The sequence below is a fragment of the Oncorhynchus keta genome, chromosome 1 (genome assembly GCF_023373465.1).
Source record: "Oncorhynchus keta strain PuntledgeMale-10-30-2019 chromosome 1, Oket_V2, whole genome shotgun sequence".
In the NCBI taxonomy this organism is placed as follows: Eukaryota; Metazoa; Chordata; class Actinopteri; order Salmoniformes; family Salmonidae; genus Oncorhynchus; species Oncorhynchus keta.
Window position 1 is genome coordinate 67,885,489 of NC_068421.1, and position 22,846 is coordinate 67,908,334.

At 40.4% G+C, this 22,846-nt stretch overlaps 1 protein-coding gene across 1 annotated transcript; it reads left to right on the plus strand.

Moving 5' to 3' along the window:
* Positions 1-480: 480 nt before the first annotated feature.
* Positions 481-21,246, plus strand: impact (impact RWD domain protein). The gene is made up of 11 exons (XM_035783094.2): positions 481-686; positions 898-1,026; positions 1,116-1,168; positions 1,300-1,362; positions 1,593-1,678; positions 5,832-5,960; positions 6,164-6,258; positions 7,068-7,141; positions 7,437-7,527; positions 13,441-13,575; positions 17,214-21,246. The coding sequence occupies exons 1-11, from the start codon at positions 642-644 to the stop codon at positions 17,271-17,273; spliced, it is 960 nt and encodes a 319-aa protein (XP_035638987.1). The 5' UTR covers positions 481-641; the 3' UTR covers positions 17,274-21,246.
* Positions 21,247-22,846: the final 1,600 nt, after the last annotated feature.

The window sequence follows — 22,846 nt, forward strand, 5'->3', positions numbered from 1 at the left end:
CTGTGGTGAGGCCTAGATATACACAATTGGGTGAGGTGTGTATATATAAATCATTGTGTGTGGCCCATATAATTAGGAATTAGAACAACCTATATTAATAATTTAATAGGATCTATATGCTGTGACCACGGGTTGCAGACGTGGCGATAATTCCCCAAAGTTTTAAAACGTCTAGCTAGAGGACCTTTCGTACTTCATAACCAAGCGTTCATGATTTAAACTACCATTTCCGGGTCAAAAGTGAATACACTTCATTGTAAAAGTCCTTGTTCAAAAGATGAAATGGTGGGGGGAAAGTGATTGATATGGAATTTTACATTTCTTGAATTTAAAATGAGTGATGATTGCTATAATATTTGTTTAGCTAATTAATCCACTTATTGCACCATGTGTTTCAAACAATGATGTATATATGAATAGTATCAAATAAGGTCTTTTATTTTGGTAGTACGTGAAAACCTTGACCTGGAGGTGGTTCTTTGTCCTGTCAGAGCAACAGCTGAGTTGGTGATACAGAATGTCAAGCAAGCCTCTTATCGAGCTAATTTTGTGTTGATACTGTACGAATAGACTACTGTAAACACTACTACTTCTAAGTATGAACTGAAGTGTTTGTCTGCTTACTTGCTTTGGATAAATTAATGGCAAACATAGATGTTGGGAATGCAGGGGATCTTCAATCTCAAGTAAGTCCCTACTGTTGAACAGAACTCAGGGCTGGGCATGACTGAAGTTCACATTAGTGGAGAGTATGACCCATTTTGTACTTTGATTCATATGTTTATATATTTGACTCAACTATAAAAACAGACATGAGAGAATGCTTGTAGATAATTTGCTTTTGGATGACTACATTATTATTATTAGAACACAATATTACGCTATTTTCTTCATCAGATTGAAGAGGTCGAGGCACTTTCCTCCATATACGGTGACGAATGGTGTGTTATTGATGAAGCAGCAAGAATATTTTGCATCAAAATAACGGATGATATAGACTATCCAAAACTGAAAGCATGTTTACAGGTAATTGTTTCATTACATTTTTGTGTGTTTAAAAAGTTTCCGAGCAGTGTATGATAGCAATAACTCAAGAGTTTAATTTCCATAATTAGATCATTCTCCCACATGATTACCCGAGTGCAGCACCACCTGTCTACCAAATAAAGTAAGTCTACATGTTGGGTTTTACAGTACAGTACACTTACACTACCTCTGATAAACATGTATCAGGCATTAAAAAAAGCAAATTATTAAGACTAACATTTGAGACATATTCTGCCTTCTCTCCTCATGCAGTGCAGCATGGTTGCGAGGCCCTGATAGAAAGACCCTGTCCAACAGCCTTGAGGAGCTCTATGTGTGAGTGGATTTCATAATCACTGACTACTGTACATGAAGCACAGAATAGTTACCCCTGAACATGGAGGGGATTCCATCATAATGCTAACCTAAAGATGGATTTCCTGATGGTGAAGCCATGTTAGCTTGCGGTATTGATGATTTACAGTCCATTACCCTGTCTCACCCATGTCTCTTAGTAGATATGTCTCCACTGACATCAAACTAACCAGTGGTGTCTTTCCTAACAGGGAGAACACTGGGGAAAGCATCCTCTACCTCTGGGTAGAGAAGGTCCGGGAGTTCCTCCTGGAGAAATCCCAAAGCACAGACACGGGTGAGAATCGCATGTCACGTCTGATTGATAGTATGCTTTATTTTTTCACTAGAGGGCAGTAAATAAATCATTTTTTCCAACTCCAGAAATCCAATTATGAAAGTGTGCACCCATTGCCTTCCTCATAAAGGTATATATTAATGCCAATGAGCTCAGACAGAAAAAACAATTGAGAAAGCTTGATTTCAATCTCTTTCCTTTCTTGGAGATGACAGTCTGAATTCTTGGGGTCTTTCATTCAGGTCTTTGATGTGCTCCCATGCATCATTGTGATAAGATGAACACAAGACTTGGTGGGTGTTATATGAAAAGCCCTCTTTCCTGTTTCTGTAATTTAACTGAATGAAGATCAGTATCTGAGTAACGGCTTTCAGTGCTGTGAGCCTGTGACGAAACCTTTGTCAAATATTTTTTTAAAGAGGCAGAGGAAAGGGATTTCCTCATTTGGTTGTTTGTTGTATTGTCTTTGAAAATGGTTTTCTATGAATGGATGAGTTTTAATGCCTTTTATTCCCCTTTTTGAACACTAAGAAAAACAGGATACCATATTATTCTAACTCTTCACTGTTTTCTAACGCCGTCAAACTTGTTAGCTAATTAAGCACAGTGCTTTAATTTAGTACTATTTAAATTAATAACTATGGAATCCATCAATATGGATGCAGTCCTATCATTGTAATTATGTTCTTTCTCTCTGTACAGTTGTTATGATCAACTGAAATGGGAGAAAGCAGAGAATGTGTATGCTGTGAAAATGAGATGCTGGGTATAGGTCACAGAGCATCCTTGCTTTAGAGGAAATCATTCAGTTTGGAGCACATTCATAAAAGTATAAAAGGCAAGTTGAAAATTGTATTTTGTATTCAAATTGTATCTTGTGTCCTCTTCCATAACGAGCAACTGATTTGGGAAATGGTTTGGTGTTAATACCCTCTGAACCTTCATTTAAATGTATTCTCATTGCAAAGTTTTCCCCTTTTTAATGAACTCCTACTATTCTAAACGCAATCATTTTACTTGTGGAAGCATCCTTATCTAGATAAAAAAAAACTGTCAGAGAAGTGATTTGAGATTATTTGATGAAAAGGCCTATACAGTGGGGTCTGAAATGATTGACACCCTTGATAAAGATGAGCAAAAATGCTTAAAATAAATAATTCAAATACTGAGCTACATTGTGTCCACCACCATATTTTACAGTAGGTATGGGGTTAATTTCTGTTCATGCATTCTCATTTCAATACCAATCCCACCACTGGTGTGCGTGGCCAAAAACCTACATTATTATTTCATCTAACATATGTAAATGTCTGGAGTTTGCTAAACGGCATTGGCACTCGAACTGGTACTTTGGTCAGATGGCATGAAAGTTGAGTTCTTTGGCCACACACACCAGTGGTGGGTTTGGTGTTGAAATGACAATGCATAAGCAGAAAATAACCCCTTACTGTAAAATATGATGGAGGATCTTTGATGTTATGGCATTATTTTGCTTCCACTGGTCCTGAGGCCCTTGTTAAGGTCAATGGCATCATGAACTTGACCTAGTACCAGGACATTTTCGAGAATAAACCTGGTTGCCTCTGCCAGGGGCTGAAACTTGGCCGCAAGTGGATCTTCCAGAAAGACAATAACCACAAACGCATATTAATCCACATTGAAATGGGGATTAATCTGAATGTAACCGGTACCGTTTTAAAACATGATTGTGCCTACCCAAAAAAATGGGTTAAATATGCTTCTACTGTCTATTATCTATCCTATCTAGTCACTTTACCTCTACCTATATATATAGTACATAGCTACCTCAATAAACTCGTACCCCTGCACATCGACTTGGCTATATACTGGAAGTACCAGTACCATGTTATTTTTACTCTTTGTTTTTTTTCATTATTCACTGTGTATTTATTCCTTGTGTCACTATTTCTATTTTTTTATGTTTATCTTTAACTCTGCATTGTTGGAAACTGACCCGTAAGTAACCAGTCGTTAGTCTACATCTGTTGTCTAGAAAGCATGTGAAACCCATTGAAAACCTGTGGTTTGAATTGAAGAGGGCATTCCATAACCGCAGATGTGGAATATCAAGGATCTGGAAGGATTTTGTATGGATTGAATGGTCTAAGATCCCTCCCAATGTGTTATCCAACTCATTAAACATTTTAGAAAAAGGATCAGTGCCATTTTCCTCTCAATGTAAGGTATTAAAAACAAGGGTGTCAGTAATTTTGACCCATACCTTTTTGAGAAAAAAAGAGATTACTTGAAAAACTAAATCTCTTTCTCTCAGCAATTGTATTGGTATAAAAAATATATCATTTCCCCAATTTTTGGAGCATACAGTATAGCTCAGTATTTGAATGATTGTTAGTCATATTTGCTCATCTTTATCAAGGGTGTCATTAATTTGAGACCCCACTGTAGATGTTCATGGACTCCATAATCATTATAGCACCATAAAGTTCAACGGCATAATTTGGTTATGCGTTGTATATTTAATATAGTAGTTGTACAGTGCCTTCAAGAAAGTATTAACACCACTGATCTACACACAATACCCCATAATGTCAAAGTGGATTATGTTTTTAGAAATGTTTACAAATTATTCAAAAATTAAAAGCTGAAATATCTTGACTAAATAAGTTCAGGAATAAATATTAGCTTAATAAGGCACATAAATTGCCTGAACTCTTTGTGCAAAAATAGTGTTTAACGTGATTTTTAAATGACTACCCAATCTCTGTAATCCACACGTAAAATTATCTGTAAGCTCCCTCAGTCGAGCAGTGAATTTCAAACACAGATTCAACAACAAAGACCAGGGAGGTTTTCCACTAGTTCGCGAAGAAGGGCACGTATTGATCGATAGATAAAAAATATATTTAATAATGCTGAATATCCATTTGAGCATGGTGCAGTTATTAATTACACCTTAGATGATGTATTAATACACCCGGTCACTACAAAAATACAGGCGCTCTTCCTAACTCAGTTGCCGGAGAGGAAGGAAACCATTCAGGGATTTCACCATGAGGCCAATGGTGATTTTTTTTACAGAGTGTTACAGAGTGATAGGAGAAAACTGAGGATGGATCAACAACATTGTAGTTACTCCACAATAGTAACATAAATGACAATGTGAGAAGAAGGAAGCTTTCAAAACTGCATCCTGCTTGCAGTAAGGCACTAAAATAATACTGCAAAAAAATTGTACTGAATACAATAGTGTTATGTTTGGGGCAAATACAATACATCACTGAGTACCACTTTTCATATTTTCAAGCATGGTGGTGGCTCCATCATGTTATGGGTATGCTTGTAATCTTTATGGGCTTGGTAGTTTCTTTCTGAAGGCACTGTATGTACTTTTTAGTATAATTTTCTCCCCGAAATATCAGTATATTAACATTCATAGTAACCCTCGTTCTACTTATCCCTCTTAATTGGCTTTATCTGTCTTGTTAGAACATTTTTTTATTATTATTTTTTGAATATTTACCCCTTTTTCTCCCCAATTTCGTGGTATCCAATTGTTTAGTAGCTACTATCATGTCTCATCGCTACAACTCCCGTACGGGCTCGGGAGAGACAAAGGTTGAAAGTTATGCGTCCTCCGATACACAACCCAACCAAGCCGCACTGCTTCTTAACACAGCGCGCATCCAACCCGGAAGCCAGCCGCACCAATGTGTCGGAGGAAACACCGTGCACTGCGCCAGGCCCACCACAGGAGTCGCTGGTGCGCGATGAGACAAGGATATCCCTACCGGCCAAACCCTCCCTAACCCGAACAGCGCTAGGCCAATTGTGCGTCGCCCCACGGACCTCCCGGTCGCGGCCGGTTACGACAGAGCCTGGGCGTGAACCCAGAGTCTCTGGTGGCACAGCTAGCGCTGCAGTACAGCGCCCTTAACCACTGCGCCACCCGGGAGGCCCATTGTTAGAACATTTAGTTCATTTTACGGTCATGCAATGGTAATTATCTGAAGATGGGACCTGTGTGGTAGGTGTCCATGTAAATTAGGCATAGGGTCAAGGCAGAAAGGACCTTCAAAGTCACTCAAACGCATCATGGGACACAAAGATACACAATCACAAATACACATTGAATTCATTTCACAGCCTGTCCATCTTTCTACTTCTCTCACAGTGGAGCAACCAGAGGTGAGAAATATGACAACAGAGGAGGAGGAAGTGGCGGATGATGTAGAAATGCCTGATTACCGCAATCTGAAGCTGAACAAAGAGAATGTACACCTCTTCGAAAATCACTCAAGTGGTATGGCACTGACTGCACATTCTTGAATAGAGAAAGAATAAAAAAACAAGTCATTTCTAAGCCTTAATTATAATCGCATCTGAAAGGAAAGAACAGTTTACATTTTGTATATAAACTGAATTGTGCTTGCTGCCCACGTGTTAATCCACTGTTAATTGGTTCTTACTTGTGCCTTTTATTTTTGTGTTTATAAATCTTTGTAGATGAGGAACTACCTCCTATAAAACTGGGGGAGACGATAACAGAAAGACGCAGCACCTTCCAACCACACTTAGCCCCTGTGGTAACACCGAGACAGGTACTGTGTAGGCCCTCTCCTGTCTCCCTCCTCTTTCTGACTATAAAACATTAATATTCTCACATCCATCACAGAACAAGTTAGGGAAGTAAATCACAAGCCTTAAAATCTTCAAAATCATGCTAGACAATGCTACCCTGTTGGGAGAGAGAAGAAGCTGTGAGTTAAAGCTCATGTGGAGAGGATGTAGTTTCAATGCTAATGTACTTCCAATATGGAAAACCAAACATCCTCAGGCTGTGCTCCTGCTGCTAAATATTTGCAGGATGAAAACGGAAAGAGCTGCTTTAAACATATCTAACCTGCCATCAATTGCAATTTAGACAGTGATAATTATGTAATTTCCTGGAGAGTACATGAACTGTGTAGATGTAATTACAGTGCACATTGTACCATAAGCATTAACAGTTAACTATTACACAACTGTATGGTTCTCTTTTTACATGCTGTACATTTTCAGTATTACGATTACCCACCCAATATACAAGTAGGCATTTTTTAATAAGAAAACTGTTTATACAAACTTTTGAAATAAAGTTACCTAATATATTGTCAAGAGTAGGAGTCAACCGAACCTGTTTGGGGTTTTATCTTAGTCTTTCTGTTGGATATGCCATCTGTTTGAAGAGGAATCAATGATTACCCTCATCTTTATGCACCACACAGGAGTTCTCAGATGAGTGGGCTACCGTTCTGTCTTTAATGCAGAAGTTGTACTTTAGGGATGGACGTACCCACTATACTTCTAATGTTAAGAGTATGATTAGAGGAAAGGAGGCAATTCAAACAGATTTGTTTTTGTGTTTCAGGTTAGAATGGTTCTTGACAAGCTGTTTGAAAACAAGAAGATTGCAAGCGCCACTCACAATATTTATGCATACAGGTAGAGCATCCAGTTTTGAATAAACATAACAAGTTGTAATATTCACAGTGGGTTTATATCTCTCTAATCACACAGTTGATCAATTGTTATTTGACAATGTGTGTGCTGTAAGTAGGCTAGGTTTATTGAGTTACATTGAGCCTTTATAAGATGCTTGATGCTTTCTAGGTGGTCATTAACCCAATAGGAGATGCCGACATTCAGATAATTGAAAAGTTTCCTTCAAGGAGACATGCAGTTTAAGTACATTCTCATACTAAAAGTCTCAACCAACTACAACCTATATTCTCTGTAGGATATACTGTGAAGAAAAGCAGAGTTTCCTGCAGGACTGTGAGGATGATGGAGAGACCGCAGCGGGAGGACGACTGCTTCACTTACTACAGGTGCTTTGCTCTATGTCCACTTTGCTCCGTACCCTCTAGTGCTTCATTCAGTATTCACACGGTTGCCTTATGCCTCAAGGACCCATTTTACGTTTTCAAACCAACCCTCTGTGGTCTTGAGGTTCACTGACCCTCTCCTGTTTATAACTTAAATATAATCTTAAGTCCAAGGTAATGTACAATATATCCTATTTAAGATTCACTTTGATAAGTAGCCATGCACAAGCCTTGAATTTGACCTTTACTACTAAAGCCCAGAGAAACGCATTGAATAACATTAATAATTGGCAAAAAAGACAGTCAAAAAAATAAATCATAAGAATTAAGGTTTTGCAGTGTTTGTCCTATATCTTGGAGATAAGAAAGATGAGAAAACACAGTGCATTCGGAAAGTATTCAGACCCCTTGACTTTTTCCACATTTTGTTGCATTACAGCTTTATTCTAAAAAGGATTATTGTTTTTTTTGCCCAAATCCATCTACACACAATACCCCATAATGACAAAGCAAAAACATTTTTTTTAGAAGTTTAGGCAAATTTATTTAAAAAAAATACAAAGCCACTCCTGCATTGTCTTGGCTGTGTGCTTAGGGTCGTTGTCCTGTTGGAAGGTGAACCTTCGCCCCACTGAGGTCCTGAGCGCTCTGGGTTTTATTTTATTTCATTTCATTTGGATCTCTTTTAGTCCCAATTTGGACTAATCTTCCAAGAGTCCTGCTCTGGAGCAGGTTTTCATCAAGGATCACTCTGTACTTTGCTCCGTTCATCTTTCCCTTGATCCTGACTAGTTTCCCAGTCTCTGCCTCTGAAAAACATCCCTTAGGAGTGGCTTCTTTCTGGCCAGTCTACCATAAAGGCCTGCTTGGTGGAGTGCTGCAGAGATGGTTGTCCTTCTGTAAGGTTCTCCCATCTCCACAGAGAAACTCTGGATCTCTGTCAGAGTGAACATCGGATTCTTGGTCACCTCCCTGGCCAAGGCCCTTCTCACGCAATTGCTCAGTTTGGCAGGGCGGCCAGCACTAGGAAGAGCCTTGGTGGTTCCAAACTTCTTACATTTAAGAATGATGGAGGCCACTGTGTTCTTGGGGACCTTCAATGCTGCAGAATTCTTTTGGTACCTTTCCCCAGATCTCTGCCTCTACACAATCCTGTCTACTTACTTATTATTTTGCTGCACTTGACTTATTCAAGCAGTCCTTTTGCATAGACAGAGAGAAGTCCTTACATGACAAGTCAAAGTTCACAGATATTTGAAGTTCATTTTTGATCAGCTCTGTGCTGCATCTGTTTCTTGAGTCTGATCATTTAATGGTCATCAGAGAGAAAATCCTCTACAAAAGCATTTGAGCCTGGCACACTGAGGACAAATGAGACAATCCTGAACATGTTGATCAAGTTGGCTTTCCCTAGGTTTTGGAAAAGTGCCATCCACTTTTCACTGGTGGATTTTGTCGTATCCTGTCTGGCTTTCTGTATTTCCTCCCGGCTAGCACAACACTCTTCATAGAGTTGGTCCATACTGACAGTCTCTGTCATTTTGAGGGCAACCACCACCTGCTCCAGGTCAGTGAAGGAGAGCTCTTCATAGAGTCTGGTCAGTGGTGGAGAGCTCCTCATAGAGGCTGGTCAGTGGTGGAGAGCTCCTCATAGAGGCTGGTCAGTGGTGGAGAGCTCCTCATAGAGGCTGGTCAGTGGTGGAGAGCTCCTCATAGAGGCTGGTCAGTGGTGGAGAGCTCCTCATAGAGGCTGGTCAGTGGTGGAGAGCTCCTCATAGAGGCTGGTCAGTGGTGGAGAGCTCCTCATAGAGGCTGGTCAGTGAAGGAGAGCTCCTCATAGAGGCTGGTCAGTGGTAGAGAGCTCCTCATAGAGGCTGGTCAGTGGTGGAGAGCTCCTCATAGAGGCTGGTCAGTGGTGGAGAGCTCCTCATAGAGGCTGGTCAGTGGTGGAGAGCTCCTCATAGAGGCTGGTCAGTGGTGGAGAGCTCCTCATAGAGGCTGGTCAGTGGTGGAGAGCTCCTCATAGAGGAGAGGATTTCCGGTGAGAAATCAAACCACTTGTCAATGTATGTAATGACAGCGTCATAGAACTTCAAAGTCCTGTTGCTGCTTGGACCTTTGATGACAATTGTTTGTCCATCAGCTGCTTGGTCTGGTATCCAAAAACGCTGTCCTGTTTCCGCTGAAGCATCTTCATTTTAAACTTTTGGACTTCCTCGTAAACATCTGTGATGCAGAGCGTTGTTTCCTCCAGCTTTTTTACGAGTTGGTCATAAACACCCCCCGCATTGTGGAAAAAGCGCAGATACATCTCAGCTACTTCTGTTTTTTTCTTCATACTCAAAAATACTCTTCAGTGCCAGAGGACAGGTCTCCTCAAGGGACCTAAAGTATGAAGTAAGACCTGGCCAGCTTTGCAGGAGACAATCGAAAGCTGGATGAAGAGCGAGCCATCGTGTGCAAACATGTCGCAGAATTTCACGCCACTCAATGTGAACAAAGGTGAAAAATGCATGCAGTTCCTCTCTTCGGGAAGCAGATACTGATACGTGGCGGTAGCTCATTAAAACAATTGTCTCAATATCCACTGACAGCTGAACGCAAGCGTGCTTGCAGGCATTATAAGCTATGTGTGCAGGCATTATAAGCTATGTATTAGCTTTCAGAATGCAATTGTTGGCACTGCTCAATAACTGGTAAATGGAGTGGTGCTTTCCAATTCTGTTAGTTTCCGCAGTAGACGTCAAGAAGAATGCACCGATATTGCTAGCACCTTTAGCTAGGGGGCCTTCTTGTGCATTTCTGTGGATGCATGTTGAGTTAGGTCATTCTCCCCTCCATGGCCAATTGATAATTCCCGATGACATGCAGTACAGAAAGCTTTCGTCGAGTCACCACTGACGGGCTTAACCAACATCTTTTTTACTTCACATTGTTTGTTGTAGCTGCACAGTCTTTTCTTTTTTGGAGGTTTGTCCATATTTCCTTGATATGCCAAACCGACCGAACAACAACAGAAATGACTTTGCAGGAATTGGCGCGTTTAAACTATACTGTGATTGGATAAATATACAGGACAAGAGGGGTCCCGTATGGGACAAACCAATTTAGCGCAATATAAGGAACATCCCGGCTAATACGGGACAGTTGGCAAGCCTAGGACTCATCAGTTACATACTTTTTTATAGCCATTTATTTGTGTAGGCCTATCGGGAGCTTGTGTGCGTAGGGAGTGGCTGGAATGCAATTGAGTGAACGAGACACGGAGGGGAAAGGGAATTTAGGGAGAAGAATGGTGTGATGCTTGGCTTGAAGTTGGTTTCGTTTTTGTTGTGACCCGCAAATGCACATGTACAAATTAACATTGACTTTAAGAAAAAAATGTACTTGCCCGTTCGGGCAGCCACAAAGCACATTCCACCAAATCGTTTTATAGTATTTGATTTTTTAAATTTTTTATAGCTTGTTAAAGATTGATCTTTGATGTCCATTCGAGTACTCATGCCTATACATAATTCAAGCAAGCATTCATTCCTGTTTCAGTCAATATTAGTGGGTACAGACTGAGGCTCTAACAATCAAATAGTTTTCATGCATTCGTATTCATCCATAACATCAGCTTGCAAGAATGCCAAATGTCAGACTATGAGTGCACCACAGTGAAATGTCTCATTGGATTTCTCTGCTGGAGTCCAGAGTCTTGTTTACACGTTTCTCAGATTAATCTGCCTTTGATGGTAGCCCCTTTTCAAAAACAATAGCACTGTCTGAGTGGGATAAGACCTCTTGAGAGGAATTCGTACTGAGCTGAACGGTTCATCCTGAACCCCACAGGACGTTGTTCTATCTATGCTCTGGACGATCTGATTTTGGATTATAGGTTGCACTGAGTCTGTTCAATGGAGACCGATTTATGACCATAGCACATGTTCCAATCCAAGTGCCAATGCCGTTTAACAAACTCCAGACGGTGCTAGGTTCAGATGACATGAGCCCTTTGGCCACAAACACCAGTGGTGTCGAAAAACAGAAGTATACAGAAAGTACCTCATACCTACTGTAAAATATGTGGGCGGATCTTTGTTCTAGGGCTATTTTGCCCTGGTGCTTTGGCCCTTGTTAAGGTCAACGACAACATGAACTTTACCAAGTAGCAGGACATTTTAGCCAAGAGGCTGACACTTGGCTGCAAGTGGATCTTCCAGCAAGACAATAACCCCAAGCACAAATCCAAATCCACAAAGAAATGGTTAATTAAGCATTATAAACTGGGTGGTTCGATCCCTGAATGCTGATTGGCTGACAGCCGTGGTATATCAGACTATATATCACAGGTATGACAAAATATTCATTTGTATTGCTCTAATTACATTGGTAACCAGTTTATAATAGCAATAAGACACCTTGGGGGTTTGAGGTATATGGCTAATATACCACGGCTAAGGGCTGTATCCAGGCACTCCTTGTTACGTTGTGCGTAAGAATAGCCCTTAGCCGTGGTATATTGGCCATATACCACACCTCCTTGTGCCTTATTGCGTAAATAGCATTCAGGGCTTGAACCACCCAATTTATAATTTACATTTTGCAATGGCCATCTCAGTCTTCGGACTTGAACCCCATTGAAAACCTGTGGTTTGAATTGAAGAGGACAGTCCATAACCGCAGACAAAGGATATCAAGGATCTGGAAAGATTCTGTATGGAGGAATGGTCTAAGATCCTTCCCAATATGTTCTCCAACTCATAAAACATTTTAGAAATGTATTAAAAGGTATTGATAAACGGGGTGTCAATCATTTTGGACCCTACCTTTTTGAGTAAAAAAATATTACTTGTTAAACAAAATCTCTTTCTTTGAGCAATTTTATTAGTATAAAAACAAAAATCCCCATTTATTGAGCATACAATATAGCTCAGTATTTGAATTATTTTATAGTATTTTTCGTTCATCTTTCTCAAGGGTGCCAATAATTTTGGACCTGACTGTATGTCATCATTCTTCCATTGTCACTGAATCTGACCTAACAAGTGAAGAGAAGAGCCTTCAGCCTAATGCTCACCCCCACCACTACCACCCAGGTGCTTTTGGGTAAGATTCTGATTAATGTTCTACTTGAACCTCTCAACACTGACAGGCAATTTACTTTGAGGGCTGATTCTTAATCTGTTTTTCTCTCATATATTTTCCTCTCAGACCCCTTCTTCGTTTTGAATTTAGCATTTACTCATTTTGGCAGTACGAATTTGAAGTGCGGAGCAGAGAATAAAGGGAGACGTTTATTATTACAGTAAATAGACAGATGGCATTGGCGTGGTCTCCCATAGCCAAATTCTCCCCTGCTGCGTAGAGGGCTGTTAATTGACAGCGGAGAGACTGAGGCAGATATTCTTCTGGATAAAGGCTTATTCTTTATGATGCATCCTGTGTCAGCTGCAAAGGTGAAATCAGGCTTCCAGGGGGTGTTCACTAGTCATCCCCTGTCACATGTGGTCTTTCAATCGTCTTGCTAATCGTCACATCCTCTTTGATATGACACATGAGGAGGTGCTTGGGTACATGGACCAGTGACCAGAATGTTGCTCATCCAAATCTCCAAGCACACTTGTTGACATAAATCATCTGTTAAGGGAAGGTGCCAGCTATTAAGTCTATTTTGCCGTGGGAGCAATCCTTGCACAACAATTTTCTCTGTATGCTGATGTCTTTATCTTGGGAGAGGAAAACATGTCTGTATGCCTCTCTTTATTGCTTAACATCGGTTTTATAATCATTCCCAAACAGCCATTATTTGTGATTCATATCTGTCATGTGATTTGAGTCTATGCCAAACCGATCATCAACATCCACATATATAGTAGCTACCACATCCATCATGTGCCTCTGTGTCAACACCACTCTGTTGTTCTACCTCAGATCCTGGATGTGCGGAATGTGCTGGTGGTTGTGTCTCGCTGGTATGGAGGGATCCTGCTGGGTCCAGACCGTTTCAAACATATCAACAACTCTGCCAGGAACATCCTGGTCCAGGAGGGATACACATCCTCTGCGGTGAGACCCTCTCTCCCTATTAGTAATGTGTCCAAGTTTGGCATAAGTCCACACTAAAGTATATACATTTAGTGACTTTAGTCTGAATATTGAACAAGACCTTGGATGTAATTCAAAATGAATACTGTGTGCAAAATGTATCTTCCATCTATATATAAGTTTAAATGTTTGTTTGTAATATCAAGCTTGATGGGGAATTGTTTTTACGTTTCTCGTTGTTGGACACTTTTGACATAAGCAGGCATATACATAGACTCTAATCTGAAAGTCTAATGGAAACTTTCTCCTCTACTTATCTGAAACAAATGTTATTTATTTATGGAAAGTGGGACAAGGTCAGAGCGGATTCAGTTAAACTGAATGATGTTTAACTGCAAAACAGCAGTTTCAACGTCAACAGTGAAGAGGCGACTCCGGGATGCAGTTCCTCTGTCCAGTGTCTGTTCTTTTGCCCATCTTAATCTTTTCTTGTTATTGGCTTTTTCTTTGCAACTCTGCCTAGAACGCCAGCATCCCAGACTTGCCTCTTCACTGTTGATGTTGAGACTGGTGTTTTGCGGGTACTATTTAATGAAGCTACCAGTTGAGGACTTGTGAGGTGTCTGTTTCTCAAACTAGACACTCTAATGTACTTGTCCTCTTGCTCAGTTGTGCACCGGGGCCTCCCACTCTTTTTATTCTAGTTAGAGCCAGATTGCGCTGTTCTGTGAAGGGAGTAGTACACAGCGTTGTATGAGATTTTCAGTTTCTTGGCAATTTCTCGCATGGAATAGCCTTCATTTCTCAGAACAAGAATAGACTGATGAGTTTCAGAAAAAAGTACTTTGTTTCTGGCCATTTTGAGCCTGTAATCAAACCCACAAATGCTGATGCTCCAGATACTCGACTAGTCTAAAGAAGGCCAGTTTTATTGCTTCTTTAATCAGAACAACAGTTTTTAGCTGTGCTAACAAAATTGCAAAGGGTTTTCTAATGATCAATTAGCCTATTAAAATGATAAACTTGGATTAGCTAACACAACGTGCCATTGGAACACAGGAGTGATGGTTGCTGATAATGGGCATCTGTACGCCTATGTAGATATTCCATAAAAAATCTGCCACTTCCAGCTACAATAGTCATTTACAACATTTATAATGTCTACACTGTATTTCTGATCAATTTGGTGTTATTTTAATGGATGAAAAATGTGCTTTTCTTTCAAAAACAAGGAAATGTCTAAGTGATCCCAAACTTTTGAACGTGTGCGTGTGTGTGTGCGTGCGTGCGTGCGTGTGTGCGTGCGTGCGTGCGTGCGTGCGTGCGTGCGTGTGTGTGTGTGTGTGTGTGTGTGTGTGTGTGTGTGTGAAAGTATTTAGACCCGTTGACTTTTTCCACATTTGTGATACGTTCCTAAAATTAATTCAATTGTTTTTTTTCCCTACACACAATACGCCATAATGACAAAGCAAAAACAGTTTTTTAGAAATGTTTCCTAATTTCTATTTAAAGAAAAAACTGAAATATCACATTTACATATGTATTCAGACCCTTTACTCAGTACTTTGTTGAAGCACCTTTGGCAGCGATTACAGCCTCGAGTCTTCATGGGTATGACACTACAAGCTTGGCACACCTGATTTGGAAAGTTTCTCCCTTTCTTCTCTGCAGATCCTCTCAAGCTCTGTCAGGTTGGACGGGGAGTGTTGCTGCACAGCTATTTTCAGGTCTCTCTAGAGATGTTCGATTGGGTTCAGGTCTGGACATTCAGAGACTTGTCCCGAAGGCACTCCTGCTTTATCTTGGCTGTGTGCTTAGGGTCGTTGTCCTGTTGGAAGGTGAACCTTTGCCCCATTCTGAGGTCCTGAGCACTCTGGAGCAGGTTACTTAGCTCCGTTAATCTTTGTCTCGTTCCTGGCAAGTCTGCCAGTCCCTGCCTCTGAAAAACATCCCCACAGCATGATGCTGCTACAACAATGCTTCACCGTAGGGATGGTTCCAGGTTTCCTCCAGGCGTGACGCTTGGCATTCAGACCAAAGAGTTTAATCTTGGTTTCATCAGACCAGAGAATCTTGTTTCTCATGGTCTGAGTGTCCTTGAGGTGCCTTTTGGCGAACTTCAAGCGGGCTGTCATGTGCCTTTTACTGAGGAGTGGCTTGCGTCTGGCCAGTCTACCATAAAGGCCTGATTGGCGGAGTGCTTCAGAGATGGTTGTCCTTCTGGAAGGTTCTCCCATCTCCACAGAGTAACTCTAGAGCTCTGTCAGAGTGACCATTGGGTTCTTGGTCAACTCCCTGACCAAGGCCCTTCTCCCCTGATTGCTTAGTTTGGCTGGGAGGCAAGTTCTAGGAAGAGTGTTGGTGGTTCCAAACGTATTATATTTAAGAATGATGGAGGGCACTGTGTTCTTGGGGATCTTAAATGCTGCAAAAATTCTTTGGTACCCTTCCCCAGATATGTGCCTCGACAACAATCCTGTCAAAGTGCTCTACGGACAATTCCTTTGACCTCATTGCTTGGTTTTTGCTCTGACATACACTGTCAGCTGTGGGAACTTATATAGACAGGTATGTGCCTTTCCAAATCATGTCCAATCAATAGAATTTACCACAGGTGGACTCTAATCAAGTTGTTGAAACATGTCAAGAATAATCAATGGAAACAGGATGAACCTGAGCTCAATTTCGAGTCTCATAGCAAAGGGTCTGAATAATGTAAATAAGGTATTTCTGTGTAACTCTTTTATAAATTTGCAGAAATGTCAAATAACCTGTTTTCGCGTTGTCATTGTGGGGTATTGTGTGTAGATTGCTCATGATTTTATTTATTTAATCCATTTTAGAATAAGCCTGTATTGTAACAAAATGTGGGAAACGTCAAGGGGTCTGAATACTTTCCTAAGGCACTATATATTTTAATACATTTTTTTACCCCTTTTTCTTCCCGATTACGTGATATCCAATTGGTAGTTAGTCTTGTCTCATCGCTGCAACTTCCCTATAGACTAGGGAGAGGCGACGGTCAAAAGCCATGCGTCCTCCGAAACACAACCCTGCCAAGCCGCACTGCTTCTTGACGCGCTACTCGCTTATCCCGAAAGCCCTCATAATCAATGTGTCAGAGGAAACACAGTCCAACTAACGCCCAAATTCAGTTAGCAGGCACCCGGCTCGCCACAAGGAGTCGCTAGAGCACGATGAGATAAGGAAATGCTGTCCGGCCAAACCCTCCCCTAACCCGGACGACGCTGGTCCAATTGTACGCCGCCTCATGGGTCTCACGGTCATGGCCGGCTGTGACACTTTTTCAATAGAACACTTCTTCAGACTTTCAAAGCTTTCCAAAACAACAAACCAAGCTCTCCCTCGTTCAGCGAGTTGTCTGGCCAATGTGGTCTTGTGGAATAATGAATGCAACATGATGGTCACATCTCATTTCCTGATTCAGATCAGGGGAATATGCGTATTAAGGTGAAACATTGGTAGTCATTTGCTATGTATACGCCTTCAGTGTAGTTACATCTAATACGCTGATTATAAGGTAAACAACTCACTGGTTGAGGATAATTACTGTATGTTTTCCAGCTTTGTCATGAAGTGGTACTCTTCGTCTTTTCTATTTTCCTTCTTTTATTCAATGTTCTTTTATTGTTTTGCAGGATGAGGCATCCAAAGCTGGAGGGAAGAATAAAAAGTCAAAAAGCAAGAAGACAAAGTAAAGTGATATACTCTCAATGCTAGTCATTGGCAATGCTATCTGTAATATTGTTGAAAGGTTTACAGAAACGAACAGACATTTCTGACCTCTATGAGGACTTCAATCTCAAAAAGGTTTTGTTGTGCCTTAAACTGAAAATGGGAATTTGATGGCAACTATGTAATGTTAGTTTCGAACATTCAGGCTTAAGGGAAAGTAAGCCCATCTCCTCATAACCATAATGAAAACTGATTATGTGAGTAATTTATATTAATTCAAAAAGGGCTGCATACATGACTAGGAAAATGCATTAATTTGTTGTAAATCTGATTTTCCTTCTAAGAGCATAGCTGTAATTTTCAGGAATGTCTGAAATTATAACCAAAATGTCTTAATTTCCAAAAAGTCTCTTTCTTTCTCTCACCCTCCCTTCTGTCACGCCTGTATTTAGATGCTTTGATATTTGAGTTCTGCTGTGGTTGAATCTCCACAGCTTCTGTCATCCAAAGTACTGTTGAATCAGTCTGAGAGTTCAGTGGACACATCATCTGGGTTTCACAGACAATAAAATCTCATTTCCAAATTCCCTGTACATCATGCTGAAACAGAGACAGTTTTGCTTTCAAAGCCTTGATGTCATTATTACCATGGCAACTGCAGTGCCTTCGGAAAGTTTTCAGACCCATTGACTTTTTCCACATTGTTACGTTACATACAGCCTTATTCTAAAATGGATTTTAAAATTAATAATCACACAATACCCCATAAAAACAAAGCAAAAACAGGTTTTGAGAAATGTTTGCAAATGTATTAAAAACAGAAATACCTTATTTACATAGGTATTCAGACCCTTTTCTATGAGACACACAGCTGTCTATATAAGGACCCACAGTTGATAGTGCATGTAAGAATAAAAACCAAGCCGTGAAGTCGAAGGAATTTTCAGTAGAGCGCCGAGACAGCATTGTGTCGACTCTTGTGTCAACTCTTCCTAGAGCTGGCCGCCCAGCCAAACTGAGCAATCGGAGGAGAAGGGCCTTGGTCAGGGAGGTGACCAAGAACCCTATGGTCACTCTGAAAGAGCTCTAGAGTTCCTCTGGAGATGGGGGAACCTTCCAGAAGGACAGCCGTCTCTGCAGGACTCCATCAATCTGGCCTTTATGGTAGACTGGCCAGATGGAAGCCACTCCTCAGTAAAAGGCACATGACAGACTCTCAGACTATGTGAAACAAGATCCTCTGGTCTGATGAAACCAAAATTAAACAATTTGGTCTGAATGGCAAGCATCACGTCTGGAGGAAACCTGGCACCATCCCTACGGTGAAGGATGATGGTGGCAGCATCATAGTGTGGGGGTGTTTTTCTGTGGCAAGGACTGGGAGACTAGTCAGGATCGAGACAAAGATGAACGGAGCTAAGTACAGAGAGATCCTTGATGACAACATGCTCAGTACTTCAGACTAGGGCAAAGGTTCACCTTCCAACAGGACAACGACCCTAAGCACACAGCCAAATACAGGTGTGCCAAGCTTGTAGTGTCATACCCAAGAACACTCGAGGCTGTAATTGCTGCCAAAGTTGTTTCAACAAAGTACTTAGTAAAGGGTCTGAATACTTATGTAAACGTGATTATAAATTAGCAAACTTTTTTTTTTTTAAGAGTGTTTTAGCTTTGTCATTATGGGGTATTGTGTGGGGAAAAAAATAATTTAATCAATTTTAAAATAAGGCTGTAACCTAACAAAATGTGGAAAAAGTCAATGGGTCTGTAGATGTCGAAAAGAGGTGCATCAGCGGCTTGTATGTGTGGAGGCCTGGAGATGCTAAACGTGTTTATGTTAATTAACGGTAAATTACCGTGGACCGGCAGTCTTTTGCATGACAATAACCGGCTGACAAAATGTCATGACCACCACAGCCCTACTTGTGACTGTGACCCATTCTTGCTGCCAAAAAGGTTTTGGATATAGATTGGTTTTAAGCCATCTCTTTCTCTCTCACACACACACACACACACACACACACACACACACACACACACACACGCACATGCACACCTTTCTCCCTGCTTTTGTCATCCACCATCACACCTGTTGAATATCAATTCAACTTTTCACTGCTGCTTCTATTCTTTAAGATTTTTTCGCACCTCTCCTGTCAATATTGTTGCTCTTCTCTGACTTTTGGTGTGTCAATCAACCCTCAGGCTACAAGACATTGGGTGGCCTCCATACACATTACATGTAGGCCACCATAGGAGAAGTGTTTAAGGTAGTATGTACATCCAACAGATTTCATAGGTGTAGATTTTCATAGGTGCATAAAAGTTTCTGACCAAAGAACAATATTAATATCAAAACATTTTCAAACACTAAGAAACATGTAATTATCTCATGTTATCTCATTTTTGTACATAATAATAGTTTCTTACATTTCTCCATCAGGGTTATCACTTAATAACTGTCATTACATTATATTACTATGATACTTAAACTGATCGTCTCTTTTGGCTGAATCACTGACAGCGAAATGCACACTAGAGAGCATAATGGCTTTTTGCAAAAACCTAGTGATCCGAAAATGATTTTCAAATACAGTGTTCCATCCACACACACAACTGTGGTGTGTACAGTGTACATGCTAATGTGTTTCCTGTTTGACTAAGTGCCTTCTAGGAGAACAGATATTTTTCTTGTTGGTGATGGTGTTTGCCTGAGTGAAGCCTACTTCCAAGGCCTTCAGCAGCAAGAACATTATTATTCTCAGGGTATAGATCGTTTTCATTTCCTGACTCAAAAGTAAATTATTATAAGAGTGGACCTTTAAATTAACTGACAGTACACATTACTGTCAGTTTTACGATACATACATATGTTTGAGTGTATTTCTTACTAATAGGATGTTTGAGTGTATGTCTCCCATAGCACACACACACACATAAACACACCACCTGGTTGATGGACTGCTGAATCATATAACATTGGATGGTCAATTGTAATAGTCAAGTCATATTGACAAAGTTGTTGTGCGGAGGGGCATGTCTGTTATAAAAAAGATGTTCTGCTTATTTTACACAAATCAACTGTACGAGTTGTTAAGTCTCTGTTCTTGCCCTAATTTTGATTACTGTCTGGTAATATGGTACAGTGCAGCAAAGAAAGACCTAGCAAAGCTGCAGCTGGCTCAAACAGAGCAGCACACACAGAACTAACATCAACAAAAAGCATGCCAGTCTCTCCTGGTTGAGGGTTAACAAGAGAGGAACTGCTTCGCTTCTAGTTTTTATGAGAAGTATTACTGTGAGGAAAAATCCAGATTGTCTGCATAATGAAATAACATTCAGCTCAGACACCCATACATATGCCACCAGGGATTTCTTCACAGTCCCCAAGTCCAAACGAATTCACTGCAAAGCACAGTATTTTACAGAGCAATGATGCCATGGAACTCCCTTCTATCTCCAATTACTCAGGCAAATAGCAAAATTACCTTTAAAAATGTTTTATTAAACAATATTTCATGGATTGACGGGGACTGTGAGGGGTTAAACACACACATACACAGACACACTAACAAAAAAATGTTTTTGTCGTTGTTGTATTGTTTATACATTTATTATAGATTTTTTCTTGTTGTATTGCTGGTATATTGTTGTATTTTAAGTTAGTGTGACTGTCCTTGTCTATCAGTGAATCAGTGTTTTGTTCCATGTCCTGTTTTGTGTTTTTTTGTGGACACCAGGAAGAATAGCTGCTACTTCGGCAAAAGCTAATAGGGATCTGAATAAACCAATAAACCAAGAGTAGTAACACATTAGATATATTCAATTGGGAAGTGTCAATAGGATGGGAGGCATTTTGCATGAAAATGCTTGATTTGAATTTCATATCCAACATGCCTTTCATATGGTGATTCACAATGATGTAAAAACAATCTCCATAATTGGGGCAAGGAAATCAAATCAGTATTTTACTTTTGCATGAAGAAACCTGGAGTAAAAGAATAAAGGGATGGTAATGCATCAGTTATTTTTCATCTCTTTGAAGTGGACCAATGAGGCTCAAACATCATAAGGGTCTTTAGGAAGGAAGTGTTAGTAGAGAGCATAGAGAGAGTCTATAGTACTACACAGAGAGACCATAGAAGCACATACAGGGCCGGGGAAAGAAATATGCCTTTTAAACCACAAATCGCAAATTTAGACTCATCAGACCAAAGGACAGATTTTCACCGGTCTGATGTCCATTGCTTGTGTTTCTTGGCCCAAGCAAGTCTGTTCTTATTATTGGTGTCCTTTAGTAGTGGTTTCATGGCAGCAATTCAACCATGAAGGCCTGATTCATGCAGTCTCCTCTGAACAGTTGATGCTGAGATGTGTCTGTTACTTGAACTCCGTGAAGCATTTATTTGGGCTGCAAACTGAGGTGCAACTCTAATGAACTTATCCTCTGCAGCAGAGGTAACTCTGGGTCTTCCTTTCATGTGGCGGTCTTCATGAGAGCCCGTTTTATTATAGCGCTTGATGGTTTTTGCGACTGCACTTGAAAAAACGTTCAGTTATTGAAATGTTCGGGATTGACTGACCTTCATGTCTTAAAGTAATGATGGATTGTCATTTCTCTTTGCTTATTTAAGCTGTTCTTGACATAATATGGACTTAGTTTTTTATCAAATAGGGCTATCCCCAAAGACAGGTATGCCAAGTTTGTAGCGTCATACCCAAGAAGACTCGTGGCTGTAATCGCTGCTAAAGGTGTTTCAACAAAGTACTGAGTAGAGGGTCTGAATACTTATGTAAATGTTATATTTAAGTTTTTATTTTTAATAGATTTGCAAAAATGCCTTAACCTGTTTTTGCTTTGTTATTATGGGGTATTGTGTGTAGATTGATGAGGGAGAATAAATAACTTAATACATTTTAGAATAAGTGTTTAACGTAACAAAATGTGGGAAAAGTAAAGGGGTCTGAATACTTTCCGAATGCACTGTATGTCATAGGCTACAGTAGGATACTAAATAACATTTCCAGTGGCACACTGACTCAACTAATGATGAAGATGAAACCATACGCTACTTATTGTGATGGCTGATGCACTCGTTGTGGCAATAGCCTATTTTAAGATGATCTACTTTGAAAAACGGTGCTGCTGTTAGCTACAAATTGGGAGTTGTGGAGGCATTTTTTCCTATTGGTTCTACAGACAGATTCGTGTTCTCTTTTCAGCAGTAGGTATTTTCTTTCTATACGTTTTTCCCTCGATTGTATTTTGAAATCTGCAAAAGGCAAACCGACAGCCGAAACCAACCATAGAAATAAAATCCATAAATGGTAGTTCCCATTCAAGTCAGGACTGACATCCTTTGATAGCGTAACCATGAGTTTAACAGTCAAATTATCAGGGTAACGTCGTGCGTACACTACACGATTTCGGCCCCGAAGTTTAGCTTTCCCAGACAAGTTTTTGAGATCGGAGACAAAAATCCACGTTTTTTGCCTACTCGGGGCGCGCGGCCGTCACCAACGCACGTTTAATGTAAAGCAGTTCAGAGACGCAATCTGAGGGCTACGGAGATCATATTTGAGCAGTCCCAGA